The sequence below is a fragment of the Pristis pectinata genome, chromosome 26, assembly GCF_009764475.1.
Source record: "Pristis pectinata isolate sPriPec2 chromosome 26, sPriPec2.1.pri, whole genome shotgun sequence".
Lineage (NCBI taxonomy): Eukaryota > Metazoa > Chordata > Chondrichthyes > Rhinopristiformes > Pristidae > Pristis > Pristis pectinata.
The window spans coordinates 11033378-11052340 of NC_067430.1; the positions used below are offsets into that span (position 1 = coordinate 11033378).

The window sequence follows — 18963 nt, forward strand, 5'->3', positions numbered from 1 at the left end:
GCTAATTTTGTTCTCTGCAGAGTAAGACTAAATGTATTGCTGCCTCCCAGACTAGTGTCAAGTACAGACAAACCAGAGGTCAAATTTGGGCCTTTCTTGATGTGCATCAATCCTAGATACATGTCACCAGAGCACCCCTCAGTAAGGTTGCTGCATTTGTGAAGGCAGTACCTAGTCTGACTGAGTTCTTGCTGCCGCTCTCTCTCGCTCTCTCTTGCTCTCTCTCGCTCAGCAATAACAGTAGAGTTGACCCTGGCACCCTGGGCTAGGGTTCAAGATCAGCTCGGGTTTGGACTCCTGAGTACTCTGCAATGTCCTCTACTGGCAGGAGATGGCAGTGTTGAGCTCAGTGCCCACTGGGTTGAGCAACCCCGTAACGGTCACCAACTAGACACAACTGAAGAAGATGTAATGTAGGAAACACAGCAGCCAATTTAGGCACAGCTCTCACAGACGGCAATGTGTAATGACCATTCAGTCTGGGGTTCTTTAGAAATGTTGAATAGAGGGATAGAAATGTTGAATAGAGGGATAAACAATGTCCAGGACACCAGAAATAATTTTGCTCTACTTTATAAACGTACCATGGGTTCTTTAACATCCCCCCCCTCCCCCTGAGAGAGCAGATGTAGACTCATCAAAGAGGTGGCATTGCATTGGAGTGCCAGCCTAGAGCTTGCACTCAAGTCTGTGTAGCAGGACTTGAACCCACGTACCTGCCCTGGAGGGGAGAATTATACTGAATCATGACTGGCACCAGACTCTGGAGAGCAGCTGACATTTTGATGGATCCACTGAGTAATTAGAAGCTGGGAAGCTATTTGGAACACTTTGGCTTGCAGAGGCTTTTTGTTAATAAATCCTGTTTTTCTCTCTTTCTCTCTCCCCACCAGGTGTAAGATCTGTCCTTTGACCTTCTTCTCCAAGTCCGAAATGCAGATTCATTCGAAGTCCCACACAGAAGCGAAACCTCACAAGTGTCCGCACTGCTCCAAATCGTTTGCCAATGCTTCTTATCTGGCTCAGCACCTACGCATCCACTTAGGAGTTAAACCCTATCACTGCTCCTACTGTGAGAAATCCTTCCGCCAGCTCTCTCACTTGCAGCAGCACACGAGGTGGGTCCATGTTCTCCGTGGAGCTCGGATTGATGGCTTTGTGAGCACAACTGTTATATCATTTCTCTGCAGCTTTTACTTATCCGATCCTATCTGCTCACAGCCAACTGTGGCAGCTCCCTGTTCGTGGTAATGGGATTGGGGGAAGGGGAGGGTGGCTGGTGGAGATTTTGTGTCTACAATGATCCAAGTTACTCTGCAGGATCCATGACTCAGTGTTAAATATAGGTGATGGGGGAGGGGACTGGGAGAGACGTAGTGTACCTTGGAGCCCAATTAATGAAGACTCCATAGATTTTTGGTCTCGTCATGTGTAGGAATGCTTGCGATTCACTTAGTCATAGAGCAATACAGCACGGATTCAGGCCCTTTGGCCCAGCAAGTCCATGCAGACCACGGTGCCCACCCAGCTAGTCCCAATTTCCTGCGTTCGGCCCATATCCCTCTAAGCCCCGCCCCTGCATGAAACCTTTCACGTGCAGAGAAGATTTACAAGGACACTGCCAGGACTCAGGGGCCCGAGTTATAGGGAGAGGCTGGGCAGACTAGGATTTTATTCCTTGGAGGTGAGGGGTGACAGTATGGAGGTATATAAAATCACGAGGGGCATAGATAGGGTGAATGGACATAGTCTTTTTCCCAGGGAAGGGAAACTTAAAACTGGAGGGCATAGGTTTGAGGTGAGAGGGGAAAGATTTAAAAGGGACCTGAGGGGCAGCTTCTTCACACAAGAGGGTGGTGCGTATAGGGAATGAACTGCCAGAGAAATTGGTTGAAGCAGGTACAGTAAGAACATTCAGAAGACAGTTGGATAAGTACATGGATAGGAGGGGTCTATAGGGATATGGGCCAAACACAGGCAAATGGGACCAGCTAGGTGGGTGCCATGGACGAGTTGGGCCGAAGGGCCTGTTTCTGTGCTGTATTACTCTATGACTCTGAGTCTCATACAACTAGGATTGGAGTGTGTGAAGTAAGATTGCAAGTGTGGAATTGCAATCCATTGTTTGACAGTTTCTGACAACAATCTATCAGTAAGATAGGGGTTAATCTGGTGGACACCCCCCAGAGACAGGACAGGGAGCACCTTTCACCACATGTAGTGTGAGTGCTCCCGACCTCCTATCCCCAGTGAATAAGCAGTGCTATGTGCATGGTAAGATGTGAATTTGTACCTTCTTCATACCTTCTTCAATGCAGGATCCACACTGGGGACAGACCGTACAAATGTGCCCACCCTGGCTGCGAGAAGGCTTTCACCCAGTTATCAAACCTGCAGGTGAGTGGATAAGTACACGGCTGTTTTAGCTGCTGCTTGTAGGTTGTTTACATTTGAAGTGATACACCAGACCTAGTCTCCAAAATCTACTTGCTGAATGGAAAGAAACAAAGCAATTCCAGGGTTGAAGTTGGGCAGAAGGTACATAGAACATTACAGCACAGTACAGGCCCTTCAGCCCACAATGTTATGCTGACATTTTATCCTGCTCTAATATCTATCTAACCCTTCCCTCCCACATAGCCCCCCATTTCTCTGTCATTCATGTGACTATTTAAGTTTCTGAAATGTCCTTAATATATCTGCCCCCACAACCTCTGTTGGCAGTGCATTCTACGCACCCACCACTCTCTGTGTAAAAAAAAAAAACTTACCCCTGACATCCCCCTTATACCTTCCTCCAATCACCTTAAAATTACATCCCCTTGTGTTAGCCATTGTCGCCCTAGGAAAAAGTCTTTGACTGTCCACTAGACCTATGGCTCTTATCATCTTGTACACCTCTATCAAGTCACCTCTTATCCTCCTTCTCTCCAAAGAGAAAAGCCCTAGCTCACTCAACCTATGTCTATTGTCTTGTCCCTTATGAGTTGGTGAGCAGAATGATCCAGAGTAGGAGACGTGATGAATTGACACGGAGAAGGCAGCTTGCAGGATTTTATGTTCAGGAGTGATTCAGAAGAACAGTAATTATGATGGGATCTGTAGTCTGCAAGAGAGGATAAACGTTGACAATCCACTCTCAGCTCAGATTTTGACAGAACATAAAGATGATCAAATTCTTCCAGGAAGTTCATGAGCCTCAAGCAAGTTCAGAAAAAATATTTCCGTCTGTGGGAATAAACAGTCACAGTACATGCTTCAAACCAAAGTGGTACATGCAGAGTCAGTTCTTCTGAAAAGAAGCTAGGTTAAATATCTGTTGAGGAATGGAGATTCTATGGCTAGTTATGGACAGATAGGAGACAGTGTTTTCTCTGAGGTGTCCAGGTTACATGTGAGGGCAAGCAAATATCCTACAGTTTTTCTTTGTTGGGATTACTTATGTCAAGTGAGAAATAAAATAGCTGGATTTGCATCAGTCGGTATTTCAGGCAAAATTCAGCAGAACTTCCCCTTGACCGGTGAGCTGACCTGTGTGTGGGGAGGAGTGATCGTCCACTCGTATCATATTCATTTTCTCTTGCAACATAGGAGGAGGCCATTCAGCCCATTGAGTCTATGCCAGCTCACAGAACATTCCCGTCAACACCATTCTCCACTTATTTCCCTGTAAGCCACACTTTGCCACATGCCCGTCAACTCAACCCTGCCCAACTCGCCCAGCTCTCCCACCACCCACACTAGTGGCAACCTAGAGTAACCAATTAACCTACAAACCCGCACATCTTCGGGATGTGGGAGGAAACTGGAGCATCTGGAGGAATCCCATGGCCACAGGGAGAATGTGCCAACTCCACACACTCAGCACCTGAGGTCAGGATCGAACTTGGGTCTCTAGAGCTGCAAGGCACCAACACTACCTGTTGCACTACTGTCACCAGTCAAACATAAGGTTGGTTTAGTCAGCATAGCTTTATTCAGGAGACACGAGATTCTGCAGATGCTGGAATCTGGAGCAATGCACAAAATACTGGGGAACTCAGCAGGTCAGGCAGCATCTATGGAGGGAAATAAACAGTCAACGTTTTGGGTTGATGAAGGGTCTCAACCCGAAGCGTTGACTGTTCATTTCCCTCCATAGGTGCTGCCTGACCTGCTGAGTTCCTCCACCATTTTGTGTGTATAGCTTCATTCAGGAAATGGTTTGATGCCCCAGTTAGAGAACAGTTAAGAATCAACCAAATGGCTATAGGTTTGCACTAATGGGCAAAGCAGGATGAAGATGGCAGTTTGTTGCCTTAAAGAACATTAGTGAATCAGAGGTTTTTTTAAATTGGTTAATTGGTTTGTTATTGTCACATGTACATTGAGGTAGTACAAGGGAAAAGCAATAACAAAGTGTTACAGTTACAGAGAAAGTGCAGTGCAGACAGACAATAAGGTGCAAGGCCATGACAAGGTAGATTGTGAGGTCAAGAGTTTAGACAGTCCTGTAGGTTTGCGGTCACCATTGCTGAGACCAGCCCTTTCTTCCAGTCTGCTTAATTAACGGACTTTAAATGGTCGCACGGTATTACAGCAGTTAGTGCTGTTGCCTCACAGCTCTGGTGACCTGGAGTCGATCCTGACCTCGGGTACTGCCTTTGCAGAGTTTGCACGCTCTCCCTGTGACCAGGTGTTTCCATTTCGTCCCACATCCAAAAGAGCCCTGGTAGATTAACTGGCTTTTGTAAATCACTCTTCAGTGCAAGTTAATGGTAAAAGGAATCAAAGGGGGTATGTGAGAGAGCATGTTAAAAGGGTAGGGACTGCACTACACAAGAAAACAGGACCAAGAGTAGGCCACCAGGCTCCTGAGTTGCCCCACCTTTCAATCTGATCATGGCTGATCTACACTGGCCTTCACTCCTCTTCTGTGCCAGTTCCCCATAGCCCTCAATACCTTCATCTTTCAAATATTTATCCATCTCCACATCAAATATATCCGATGATCCAGCCTCCACCACCCTTCGGGACAAGGAAATCCAGCAATCCACTGAGAGAAGAAATTTCTGCGCATCTGAGTTTTAAATGACTGGCCCCTTGTAACTATGTTCCCTGTTGGAAACTCTCCCACTAGTGAAAACATCTCGAGATGTACCCTGTCAAGCCCCCTTAGGATCTTGTATGTTTGAATAAGGTCACCACTCATTCTACTAAACTCCAAGGAATATTTACCCTTGACAAGACAATCCTGTCATCCCAGCAAATAGCTGGGTGAATCTCCTTTTGGACTGCCTCGAATCTACTGTATCCTTTCTTAGGTAAGGGAGACCAAATCTGCTTACAGTTGAGGGAAATGAGGAGTGGGTTAATGGAACTACTGTCCCGGGAGCAGGCTTGCTCCCAGTGGGCTGAAGGTGTTAAAAGTATAAGGTAAGAAATTCTTCAGCTGTCAGGTAGAATCTAGATCATTAGTCCTGAATTACTGGTCCTCTTAATGAATTATACCTCTGAATTCATCCCACTAGGCAAAAGGAAATCACAGAAATAATTGATCAACAACTATTTAAAAAAAAAACAAGTAAAATATTTTTACAGAATCATAAATAACAGAAGGAAAATTAAAGCCAGGTTAGGCCGACTAAAGGGTGAACGATGTAACCTTGCAGCCAAGGTGAGGGAATAGTGCAAGTTTTGAAAAACTAATTCATCTCTGTTTTCAGTGAGAAAATTGTAAAATAAATGCTTTACTAACAGGTGGACTTAAAAAGAGTATTAATAACAATAGGATATGAAGGGAGAAATTAATTGGCAAATTACCAAGACAAAAAAAAGATAAGACTCCAGGTCAAGATGCAGTGACCCACACAAACCCAACAATGCTGGGAAGGTGATAGCAGAGCCTTGCTCCATTATTTTTTATCTCACTCTCACTCTCGCCCTCTCGCGCGCGCGCGCTCTCTCTCTCTCTCGCACACTCTCTCTCTCGCACACTCTCTCTTGCGCTCTCTATTTATAAAATGGTTGATGGAAGAGAGCATGGCGCCGGGGGTGGCACAGTAATGCAGCAGGTAATGTGGGTCCCTCATGGCTCTTGTGAGCCAGCTTCAATCCTGGAGACAAGAGACTGCAGGCGCTGAAGTCTGGAGCAACGCAAAAAGCGCTGGAGGAACTCAGCGGGTCAGGTAGCATCTGTGGACGGAAATGGACAGCCGATGTTTTGACCCGAAATAACATCGACTGTCCATTTCCCTCCATAGCTGCTGCCTGACCTGTTGAGTTCCTCCAGCACTTTGTGTGTAGCTTCAGGTCCTGACCTCTGTTGTTCCCTTGTGTGGTGCCTGCAAATTCTCCCTGTGACTGTGTGGAATTCTTCTGGGTCTCCCCTTTCCTCCTACATCCCAAAGTTACTTGGTAGGTTAATTGGTTCCTCGTGTGGTTGGGTGGTAGATGAATCAAGGTGGCCAATGGGATGTTGGCTTTCATAAATCGCGGGATTGAATTTAAGAGCCGCGAGGTGATGATGCAGCTTTACAAAACTCTAGTTAGGCCACACTTAGAGTACTGTGTTCAGTTCTGGTCGCCTCATTATAGGAAGGATGTGGAGGCGTTGGAGAGGGTGCAGAGGAGATTTACCAGGATGCTGCCTGGATTGGAGAGTATTGAATATGAGGAGAGGCTTAAGGTGCTAGGGCTTTATTCGCTGGAAAGAAGGAGGATGAGAGGAGACATGCTAGAGGTATATAAAATATTGAGAGGAATAGATAGAGTAGACAGTCAGCGCCTCCTTCCCAGGGCACCAATGCTCAAGACGAGAGGTCATGGCTTTAAGGTTATGGGTGGGAGGTTCAGGGGAGATGTCAGAGGGAGGTTTTTCACCCAGAGAGTGGTTGGTGCATGGAATGCACTGCCTGGGGTGGTGGTGGAGGCAGATACATTGAACAGGTTCAAGAGCTTGTTGGATTGGCATATGGAGGAATGTGAGATAGAGAGATATGCCGGAGGAAAGGGTTAGGTAGTGTGAGGGTGGTCTGATGGACGGCACGACATGGTGGGCCCAAGGGCCTGTTTTGTGCTGTATGGTTCTATGGAATCGATAGCGTGTGAGAGAGAGTGGGTTACAGAGTATGGGATGGGATTGCTGAGAACCAGAGTAGACTCAGAGGGCCGAATTGTCGCCTTCTGGGGTTGAAGGAGCCCATTTCTGTGCCGTATGTTCCTATGATTCTTTGTCATGGGAAATGTGAAATAGAAGGACAGGTAAGGAACAAAATGTTTTCATAAATGAAAGGAGCATTGGAACAAAGCCTGATAAACACAGTCACTTAGCATAGTATCATTACTAACAGGAAAGAATTAGCTGAATGGATAGGAAATCAGCTACCGCAAGCGAGGAGCAATAAAGTATTGATATTCAACTTGGAAGAATATAGAAAATAATTCTCCACTGGGATTAGTGCTGAGATCATTGTTATTCATAAGTTGCATCATTGATTTGGACTTAGGAACAATTGCAAATTTGAGGGTGATACCAGATCAGGGCTGTAGTTAACACTGATGAAGAACGCAGTGTTATACTCTAGAAAACTTGTAGATATGGTAATTTAATGGCAAATTAATTTTTAATGGAGATAAATGTGAAGTGATGTTCTTTGCTTGAAAAACGGAATCACCTACATTTTAAAAATGAACTGAATTGGGTGGAAGAGCTCTCAGATATAAAGATGCAGGTGAGTAAGTCATGAAAAGCATTAGTGTAAGTCAGCAAAACCTTGGAATCTATCTCCAAGGCTGCAGAGTTAAAAAAGCAAAGTTATGTTAAACTTGTAATGACCCCAGGTCACGTTGCACTTGGAATGCTGTGCACAGTGCCAATCTCCATACCACAGCAGGGATAGAAGTCCTGGTAAATGTGCAAGGATGGGTTTGTTTTCTCTGGAGTGTTGGAGGCTGAGGAGAGACTTTATAGAAGTTTCTAAAATTAAGAGGCATAGATAGGGTAGGTGGTCAGAATCTTTTTCCCAGGGGAGAAATGTCAAATACTAGAGGACATGCATTTAAGGTAAGAGGTGGAGGAAGTTTAAAGGAGATGTGCGGGGCAAGTTTCTTTACACAGTGAATGGTAGGTGCCTGGAATGGGCTGCCAGGGCTAGTGGTGGAAGCAAATATGATAGTGTTGTTTAAGAAGCTTTTAGATAGACGCATGAATATGCGGGGAATGGAGGGATATGGATTGTGTGCAGGCAGAAGAGATTTAGTTTAATTTGGCATCATGGGCGGGCTATACTGTTCTACGTCCTAATACTTACGAAGATGGTACCAGAACTGAGAGAACATAGCCCAAGTGTTAAGATGAATGAGTTGGTAATTCTGTCATTTGAAATGAAGAACCATCTGGGACCTATGAGCAGGCTTCTGTTCCCTTGTGAAGCATGTGGGAAGCATCTCATTGAGCTCTGCTCCTCGTGTAAACACGAGTTACGAGGACACTTTGGGCCACTATTGTGAGAGTGCGCCACAGCTAGCTGAATAATAGCCTGCCTGTGCCCAGTGAATATCAGGAGAGCTGGGTGTGTTGGAATGCACATCCGGAGAGGACCTGTTAGAGTTTGTGATTTGTTCCGTGAACCAGGAATGTTATCCACCATTGAACCACAGCCCAGATTGCCCATCCAGGGAGGTGGAGAAAGTCCCAGGGCATTTTATTGAGTTCTCCCAGTGTCACGGTCAATGCATCTCACTTGACCTCACTGAAACCTGCTCATTCGGTAGTGTAGCAGTTAGCGCAACGCTATTACAGCGCCAGTGACCCGGGTTCAAATCCGGCCGCTGTCTGTAAGGAGTTTGTACGTTCTCCCCGTGTCTGCGTGGGTTTCCTCCCACATTCCAAAGACGTACGGGTTAGGAAGTTGTGGGCGTGCTATGTTGGCGCCGGAAGCGTGGCGACACTTGCGGGCTGCCCCCAGAACACGACGCAAAGAGATGCATTTCACTGTGTGTTTCGATGTACATGTGACTAATAAAGATAGACGTCATATCTTATTTTTCCTGTTTTACTGTTTTGTGATGCTGACGGTGAGATTTGAATTGTCAACCATTTCAGACCACAAAGCAAATACCTCAATAAGCAGTGAAGTGCTCTGACCCTTTCAATGACCCTCTTGTCTTTTTCAGTCTCATCAACGACAGCACAACAAAGATAAGCCGTACAAGTGTCCGAACTGCTACAGAGCGTATTCAGACTCCGCCTCACTGCAGATCCACCTCTCCACACACACCGTTAAACACACTAAAGCCTATTGCTGCAGCATGTGTGGACGAGCCTACACCTCAGTATGTACCACAACTCTCTCCCTCCTGACAGCCCCTTCAGGTTTTATTTGTGGGGCAGTGATGAACCTCTCAGCTCAAGTTCTGCTCCAGGATTTGAACATACGAACCTAGGGCTGACTCTCCAGTGCATAACTGAGGGTGTGTTGCACTGTTGGAAATGCTGTCTTTAAAATGGCATGTTAACTTGCAACCTCATGTGCCCTTTCATGGAAAGCACACTCTTTTGAAGTAGGAAATGGTCTGTATTTATGCCTCATTCAACGTCACTTCAGAAGTGATTATCTGGTCATTATGACATTGCTAATTATGGGCATTCCCTGTGCCAGGGTTGGGGTCATTTCCCATGTGGCATTTTGTTTGGGTTGGGGGATGTGATGTGATGTAAGAGTTGGGCCAAACGCTGGCAAATGGGACTAGCTTGGATGGGCATCTTGGTCAGCATGGACCAGTGGGGTTGAGGGGCCTGTTTCCCTGCTGTATGCCTCTGACTCTATCTGGGACTGATTTGTACTGGGATGGATGACATTAGTTAGTGCTGGGATGGTGGCTCCACATCAGTGCTGTGGTGGGGGGGTCTCAGATTAGTGCGGGGTGGTGGTGGTTAGGACACTGATAACGGTAGGGCTGGGGCATTGATTGAGCTGGGCGGTGTGAGCTGAAATAGTTCTCAGTTTGTGTCATGAACCAGTGCTGGGGTTGGGGATGTTAACTCGTGTTTGGATCTTTTAACTAGTACTGTTTTGGGGCGTTATCAATGCAATAGCAGGATGAGTTGGCAACACCCTGCAGTACCTTGCCCAAGATGGCACCTTCCCCAGACACTGATATCGGTTCATGCTCCTTTGGAGGGCATTCAAGACAAATGATCCAAATTTACATGATGGAGTCTTGCAGCTGTGACAGAGAAGATTCTATTTTTCTCTCTCTCTAGCCCAGAGATTTCGCAGAAAAAGTATAGTTGGCATTGTTCTATTACTCCACCACCAATCAGTCCCCACCCCAGGAACTTCCAATGGGATCTCTTTACTTGCAAGCCCTTTGTGGGTGCATCAGGCCATTTCTAGTACAGGTTTGACATCTCAGTGCTTTCTTTGGTTTCAATTTGATGCTGATGGTGAGATTTGAAATGAAGAGCCTACCTGCAGATTTTCCCTCCTCGTGAGAGAATCTTCAATCCCTGTTTGTAGCAACTGTGGTGGAGAAGCAAATGCAGTTGGCAGCCCAGGGTGTGGTTGGCAAATAGTTATTACCTGATATTGATATGGGGCAGCAAGCCTGGGTTATGGGGAAAGGGGTATACACTTGAACATTATAACTGTGTTCGCTGATTGTAACACAGTGGTGAAATTATTGATGTTTGTACTTCTTATAGGAAACATACCTCATCAAGCATATGGCAAAGCATACGGCAGTGGAGCACGCAATCGACACTCATTCCCCTCAGAGAACGGAATCCCCAAGTTGTCCTGTTCGGATTTCTCTAATTTAATCAGTCCCTGTGTTGGAACTCTAGGAAGTGGACACTCTGGGGCCAAGGTCAGGTGCATATTACAAAAGGATGAGGAGCTTTCCTTTCTAGTTTGTGCTCTGTTGGTATTTATTCAGTCTCAGAGACCCAACCACACTGGTAACATCAGCACCAAGTGCATACAAGTGCAGAGACTGCCAAAGACTACAACAATGCACTTTGAGCCCAAATGTACACCGTTGCCGAGGAGGTAAGTGCCTGTATCCCTCGGACAGACGGCTTCCGTTGCTGGGCAACGGCACTGGAAGCAATGACGTATCCTACAGACTGGTAACTTCTTCAATAAGGGCGTGGATTCGTATTATTTGTGACTTAATAAGCTGTGTCTGAGAACACCACTTTTATTAACATTTAAGTTGTCTTACTGTCACACAGGAAGACTAAGGAGGAGAAAAAATTAAGAGAATCGAATAGATATAGAATTACTAAACAGTATCTCATTTTGTTGTTCTGTGATAGTGTGACAATTCTAGTTTTCAGTTATCAGTTATTAGCTAATATGAATTATTATACTAAATGTATGGTCAGTTTTCATGTGTTTAATTAATGTCTTAGCCCTACCTTTTAACTGGCTCTATATATAGGCCTTGTCACAACCCCTGTTTAATATACATCCTAACTACTTCAACTCAAAATACCCATGTTCACCATCACTGAATGGTGCTTAACCTGGATTGCTTAAATGACAGGTAAACTGTCCCTGCTCACTTGAAACAGGTTGCCGTGAACAGCAGGAAGAAAATTACAGTATGACTTCTATTGTAGCTTTAAAGTGCCCCACATCAAACAAAATCTGCAAAGATACCAGGCTTACTCCAATCAGTGACATTACCTACTCCAAGGATGTAAGACCAAAATGCTGGAACTGAATCTGAGGCAGGATAAAATTAAACTGACTTTGATTTTAGCCAGCAGTGTTCAGTAGATGTTATTTGGGGATCAAATCTGGCTTTACTTGACTGCCTGCTGTGTTTGCCATGATTTACATGTTATGTCGTGACCAAACCATGTGTGCGTTTCAATTTGCAAGTTTTCTCTGCTGGAGTTAAATAGGTTCATCACCTGTGTCCCATGTGGGTTGCGTCTTAAAGGGGCGATATGTGTGGGACAGTGTCGCAATAGGTACCGCTCCCCCAGGGTTGCAATGCAACGCACGTTGTGGGGCCAGAGAAGGGGAGACTTTACCCGGCATTTGGCTCTGCTGGCCTTGATCTGGTAATGCTTGATAATGACAAGGGACAACAGGGAAAGTGGAATGAAGTACAGGTGGTTGTGGACTGCAGCAGAGAGAGCCTCAGCAACTTGATGACTAGTAATGAATGGTATGACACAGCACAGGACTTTATCTACTGAACACCTTTAAGTCATTCAGTGTCCAATTCTGCTGCTTCTGGTATGTTACGTCTTGTTTTTTTTAAAATTACAATTCATGTGTCACGTACACTTTTCATACTGTTATTTCAAAGAGATTTATACGATAGAGTCAATGATAGTTATCTTTTCTTTAATTTTTTTATATATTATATATATTATATATATATAAATATGTATAATTCATTTTTACCTGAGGGAGAGGCCCTCTCAGCCTGAAGAGTTAGCATAGACTTGGCCTGCACTGTCACTAATCTGATGTTCTTGTGGAACAGTATATATGTTAAAATGTTTGGAAAGAAATGTCTGTGGAGGAGTGTTTGTAAAAGAAATTAAGGTCATGGGTCAGTTAAGGATCCCCACATGGATGGATTTGGATACTGGCCTCAGGGATCTGGGCTTGAAATTCATCTCTATTGGACAGATGTGGACATGCCTGCGTGTGATAACAACTACTCACAGTTGCAATGGCGTTCCATCGATCCACAGTACCAACTGATCATAGCAGTCACGTTCAGAGGGGAGCAGCAAGCTATCACAGTGCCCTCTGATCTGCCTTTGACAAATTACATCTTATCACACTGTGTTATCAACATGGTCAATTCAGCAGGAAGATTTCTATCACTTGCAATTCTGAGAAAAAAAAGTCATAAGGATGTTTGAAAAGGAGAAGTTGACTATTCTGGAAATAATGATCAGTGAGAATCTCTTCAATGTGTTTACACTGGAGTTATATATTGCGGTGATAAAGGGAATCTTGATGTTCCCTTAGGGTTTGTCAAAACATGGCAATCTGCGCACAGCATTATGTTAGTGAAGGAATGCATTTGTGAAGTTACAGGCACAGAGTGTCAAGAGGATAGTGTTATCTATTGCAGAAGAGAAAGCAGAAGGGATTCTTGCTTTGCATTTAGCTCTGCTCTGCTTGGTTTGAAAGCACTTAATGCTGACAATGATTTGGTAACGTTAGGGAAAAAAAAAATTCCATATGAAGTTATTGGCTGACTAGAAAAATGCTTTGTACAGAGAACAGGTGCGCCTTGGAGAATGGAAGTAGCATTTCCTCTTGGACTGGGAGGCAGTGAGTGAGGAAGGCAGAAAGCACTAACGTTACTCCTTACATTGCCCCTCAGTAAACCAATGTAAGAAATGTTAAACTGAATCAAGTTGGTCCAGTTTGGTAGCCACACTATTTTATTGACTTCAAGAATTACTTTATATGGCAGTGTTTGATTGCTGTACTGTGGAGAAGATGCTGCAAGAATATTTCATCTACATGGGACCGAGGAAGGTTCCTACTCCACATTGTGTAACTTTCTCCCCTCCCTGCACCTGCCCCAGTTCCCAGCTGCTCTCAGCACCACCATATCTCTATTCCTTTCCTGACGTTGTCGATTGTTACCAGCTTGCATCTCCAACACCCCATCCGAGTCACACCCTAATCCAGATATCAGTCTGCAATTTAGGCAGGGCTGGGGATAGTGGTGAAGGATTGGAGACTATCCCAACTCTATTTTCAGCTGACTTCCACACATCTATGTCCCAGCAAAGCCTTTGAGGCAGTGATGTAGTGAAAATGGTTTTCTGACCCACTCCCCGGTGCTGGAGCACCAAGACTAATCGTGGCAAACATTTCTGCCTTGAAAACTGCTCATAGAAAATGAAAACTGGGAACTATTTTCTCATAATAAAAACTGCATGTTACAGATACTCTGCAGGTCAGGCAGCATCTGTGGAAGGAGAAACGGAGGTGGTGTTTTGGGTCAGTGACCCTTTCCCATTTGATGCAAGGTCATCAACCTGAAACATTAACTCTCTCTCTCTCTCTCTCTCTCTCTCTCTCTCTCTCTCCCTCCCCCTGTGTGTGTCTCTCTCTCTCTTTCTGCACTGAAGATGTTGATATGCTAAGTATCCGTGACCTTTTCTGTTTTTATTTCAGATTTCCAGCATCTGCAGCTTTTTTTTTGTTTTTCAACTATTATCTCCTCTTCACTGTATTAGAGGCAATGGGTTGAATTAACTCCAAGTTGCCAGCTATGTAAATTAATCTGCACATCTTTTAAATGAATTCATTTCTGTTCAAAACAGGAGGCTGCCTTAGAATCAATCAGACAATGTGAGATTGTACAGAAGATAAACATTCAAAACCCAGTCTGAATGTTTTGTTGGCAGATGATATTAGGCATTAGGGAACCAGTACAGCTAGATAGAATCAGCCTTGATCTTGCTGATTGATAGAATAGGCTTGGAACACACATGGTTGGATAAAATTTCAGTTAACGAGGGTGAGATCATATCTTCTGTCCCTTGACCTGATCCAAGAGGGCTATGTGCCTAAAGTCAGCACACTTTTTTATCATGGATTTCCCTGTTGTATTTGCATCAAAGGAATGCTGTTGTAAACAGATAATCAAAGACTAATGGAGAAATGAAAGGTGCCGTTTGTAGAAGTGATATGCAAAATACAATGAGCATTCTGCAATCATGATTGGATTTTATTTCTTTTTTAATCTAAAATTATTCCCCTCCCCTTCTCTGCAGAACTAGACTTTCCACAAAAAAAGTTGTTAAAATTTGATTTAAGTTGCAAGGCAGGCAAATCATTTTCAGACATTTTCCAGCCCAGCCACAGAGACAGGAGCTTGATTGGCACTTGTTGTCCTCCCTAATAAGCTTCACCTTGAGGAATTAGAGGCTAATGGTGCAGTCAGTGTATCAGAGAATATTTTTAGAAGTGAACTCCGATATGCTTTGCCAATTTACGTTAACGGTTAAGGCACAGGATGAATTTTTATGGCCTCAAACCTGGTAATTGCATATGCTGTGGTCAATCAAAATAGAGACATTTGCTAATAGAACTGAATTGTTAGGTGCCCTGTGCCTAATGTTTGGGAGGTGGGGTCGAATATTGAAATCAAAATGGAATTACTATTGATGGAGTAATCATGATTGTTCACTAGGTACCTTTAGCTAACAATGTAATATGATAAGGTGCACTGGTAATGCCAGCTAGTGATGACGCAGCAGAAATTTGCCACTGGTTATAGTTGTTGATGGGCTTTCAATGTCTAGACCTTCCACCTGTTCTATGTTGTCTCATTGGGGTTGCAAACCAGCTGTCTGAGATGTGACTGGATTAAATACTCTGTGCATGTATTTGCATTTCTCTGGACTAACATGGTAACACTGTTTGCAGCAACCCTGCTCCTCGTTGACATGAAATTCACAGACCATGCCAAACAACACTGACTCTGAGCGTCCCTTGTGATCACAATATTTGGAATGTGCCCTTGCAGTAATATCTGCCTGACTAAAATGCCAGGCACCATTTCAGATTCAATCACTTTAATTTATGGTGCAAGATTGAAAGGTCAGATCAACAAAATGTACTTTCTCCTGCACTGCAGCCAGTATCATTTGTCTGAAGTAGCAGCTGATCCCATCTTCTGATGTTCTGCTTCAAACCCACATCGTTAGCTCTAGAAGCTAAATGTTTAATTTTTTTTGAGAAGTCCCATAAGACCACTTTCTTTTTGTTCTTTCCTCTGATTTTCACCTTTTTAACCCCTTGAAGGTGCTCACCACATTAGGTGTAATGGGTCTGGTCTGGTACCTCTTGTAATAAATCTCTTTATGCAAGAACGATCATTGACTATTTAACTGTGGAGGTCATCACAGCTTGGTTCAATCCTTGCTTCAATTGCCAACCATGATTGTTCTAGTGGGTGTTACGATAGAGAGAGTGGCTGCAGGATTCTGCTTTATGTTACATCTAACAGGTAGGCAGCTCATGAAAATGTTGATTGAAAAGCTGTGTTCATAATTTCAGCACATTACTGACCTTACTGGCACAGCTTGGAATCGAGTCTGCGTCCTGCCCCCGTGACATAGCTGGTATAAGCACCATGATACTAGAGTGACACTAGCCTCCTCCCACTGCTGCCAGTGAACTAACTGAACAGTCATATTACTGAGAGCTGTTTTGAGAATAGGATACAAGGAAAGGTTAGTAGTGCAGCACTGGCATCACCAGTCAGAAGGAAGTGGTGATAACATCAAAACCCTTATAAAGCATCACATTCTTTAACCTAAGGTGTTATAGGGAAATGTACTTGTCCTCTTTACCCTGATGCTAGAGAGAAATAAAACCAGCTAGGATTCCTACCCCATCTTGTACTAAATATATCCCTACTGGAATATATGTGTGTGGCATTGGTACTGACCAGCACATTAACTAAAATTTTTGGTTTGCATTTGAGTAGCAGTTCTATTTATGACTTGACAGTATTTATTTACTGGAAGTGATCAGGTTCAAGTTGCATCTTATTTATGTGTATGTGTGGTATTACAGTCTGGGGCTTGGTTTGAATTGGATATCAAGGCCCACAAATGGTGCACAGAGAATAAGTATAATAATGGGACTAAGCCAGTAAGGGTCTTTAATGTAAGACAATTGGACACCAGTCTGATAGCTATTACTGAATTCTTAATTTATGACACGGACTAATGCTGTAATTTTATTCTGTAAGAATAGTTTGGATTGTTTATTCCTGGCCTATCCAACTGGGAGAATGTTTATTTGGAAGTCATACACAGTGTATGTCCCAACAGTAAGGAAATCATGGAAAACCTAAATGCGCATGCTCTCAGTGGGTGAGGGATGAGCCTGGAGTAGGTCTAGAAGGTAAGTCAGAGGAGGGTACAGTATCTGTTGGCTGTGGCAAGTGACTCATTTAAACTATTCAAGAGGTTTAATAAAACTATCCTTTGTCAAGGAACAGAGGCCATAATATTACAAGGATGGGACCACACAGTATCTAATGACCATACTCAACTACAGCATAAAATTATAACCAAAGTACAGATGCAATGTGCTGTTTAACCAAAGAATTACTTGAATTAGCAAGCAGTTCTGCATTCATTGTTCTAAATGGACTGAGAAAACCACAAGAGTCATTAAAGCTGGTGAAACAGAACGGTCGCTGACGGGCATCGCCACATTGCATTTAGTCTGGTGACTAAATATTGATGGATGTATGTTAACCTGTTAGCTCCACAACATGTACAGGTTAGGGAACATAGGTCTACTTGTCTGGATTCATCCAGTGTTGAGTTAGATATTATAATTTTAGCTCCTAGCCAACTGGTCTACACACTCTCAAGTCAACATTAAAAATGATTCAAAGTGAAATTTAAAATCACTTCCTGGCTGATCCAAGTCAGTTTGATGTGATCTTTATGGCTCAATTACACTACAGCATGTAAAAATTACTTTAGATCATTTTAAACTTTAAATGTTTAGTATAACACATTCCCTGGGTTAGTCATCAGTCAGAAGGCTGTTTTGACTCTAAAGTCGAGGTGCTCAGAAACTGGTTTGACTAGAAAGAAAACCTGCAGAACACCCTGATGAGAAGTGATCTCCTCCATCACCATGCCCTCCCTACCCACCACTGGCTGTGTGGCTCTCTTACCCAAACTGAGTTGGAGTTGTGGGGCAGTGCTCGAATACTGATGTTGCTTGCATGTCTTAAAAGGGAGAAATACAAACAAAGTGTATTTCTAGATTATTTTAAAAGAAGGCTGTTGTCTGGTTTACATGTTAGAGATTTAGAAAAACACCCATTCAGAAACAGACAATGTGATGCTAACTGGTATACATTGTCTCTGTAGGCACTTTCCCTTACCCTTTCTGCTGGGTATGTTGTAACGCCAGTAAACTGAACCTCCTCCTTTCAGACTAAAAGGTAAATGTTCTGACTGCACACTTGGCCAGGAGTGCATGTTGTGAGATTATAAACTCTACACGTAGAATTTTCCGATATGTACTCTGATAGACAGAGAGTTAAAGGACGTTCAAAGCAAGATATCTGGTATGCTCTCTGGGCAGGTAATGCCTCCCGATCTGAGATATGCAATTGGAAAAATCACTCCTAAGTACAACCATACTGAACACAGTTCAGCAGCTATGGAAGCATAATTTTAGCGTTACTTCTTACCCCTATGTACATATAAATGTTTTAAAATGTTTCTATGTCAATTACTACATCTACCACATACTAATTTCATTTGAAACTTTTGAGATAAAATGTCAGTTATTTTTATACATGTTTAAAAGCCTTAAAATATATAAAATTCTTTTCTTCAGTTTATTTTTAAAATATGTGTTGTATTCATTACCTTTTATAGGTTTTGAAACTACATTTTTAAGTGAGTGTTGTACTTCCCCCTTTGTTAGCATGAGGTTAATGTGGCTGAAATAATACGAAATGAAAAAATTGTTTCGTCTGGTGCAGCGTTGAGTACGAACCAATCGTAACCCAGTATGTTGTAGTTTTAAAAAAATTGAAAATGCAGCTTTTTTTTATGATTTTCCTTTTGCATCTGTCTTGGAGTGTGGTATCTAAACATTGCCTGGAAAGACTGTGTACTTCATGGGCCAATACAGTTTGAAAGAAAAGTTTGCTTTGTATTATAATAAATTTGTATCTTTCTGTTACTGAATAAAATATGAACATATGCAGCATCATGCTGAGTAATATCAGTTTGTCCCTGATGCCATCACAGGTTAGATAAGAATGTTACAACTAGGAGTAAGAGTAGATCTAATGGGTTCTCGAGCCTGCTCCATTATCAAGTATTCATGAAAACCAAAAAATTGCAGGTGCTGGAAATGGGACATTAAAAACAGACTCAGGTCTGTTTATACAACAACTCGGGTTGGGCACCATCTCTGGAAGGAGGAGCAG

The 18963-nt window shown here is 43.4% G+C and overlaps 1 protein-coding gene across 2 annotated transcripts in view; it reads left to right on the forward strand.

Annotated features, from left to right (window-relative positions):
* Nucleotides 1–18718, forward strand: part of LOC127583526 (zinc finger protein 362-like) — a 63255-nt gene extending 44537 nt beyond the window's left edge. For both annotated transcript variants that reach the window (XM_052039610.1, XM_052039611.1), the window contains exons 5-8: nt 894–1118; nt 2319–2397; nt 9157–9315; nt 10688–18718. In XM_052039610.1, coding sequence (XP_051895570.1) covers nt 894–1118; nt 2319–2397; nt 9157–9315; nt 10688–10804 — 580 coding nt within the window. In that variant the 3' untranslated portion in view covers nt 10805–18718. The remainder of the gene's footprint in view (nt 1–893; nt 1119–2318; nt 2398–9156; nt 9316–10687) is intronic.
* The last annotated feature ends 245 nt before the right edge of the window (nt 18719–18963 follow it).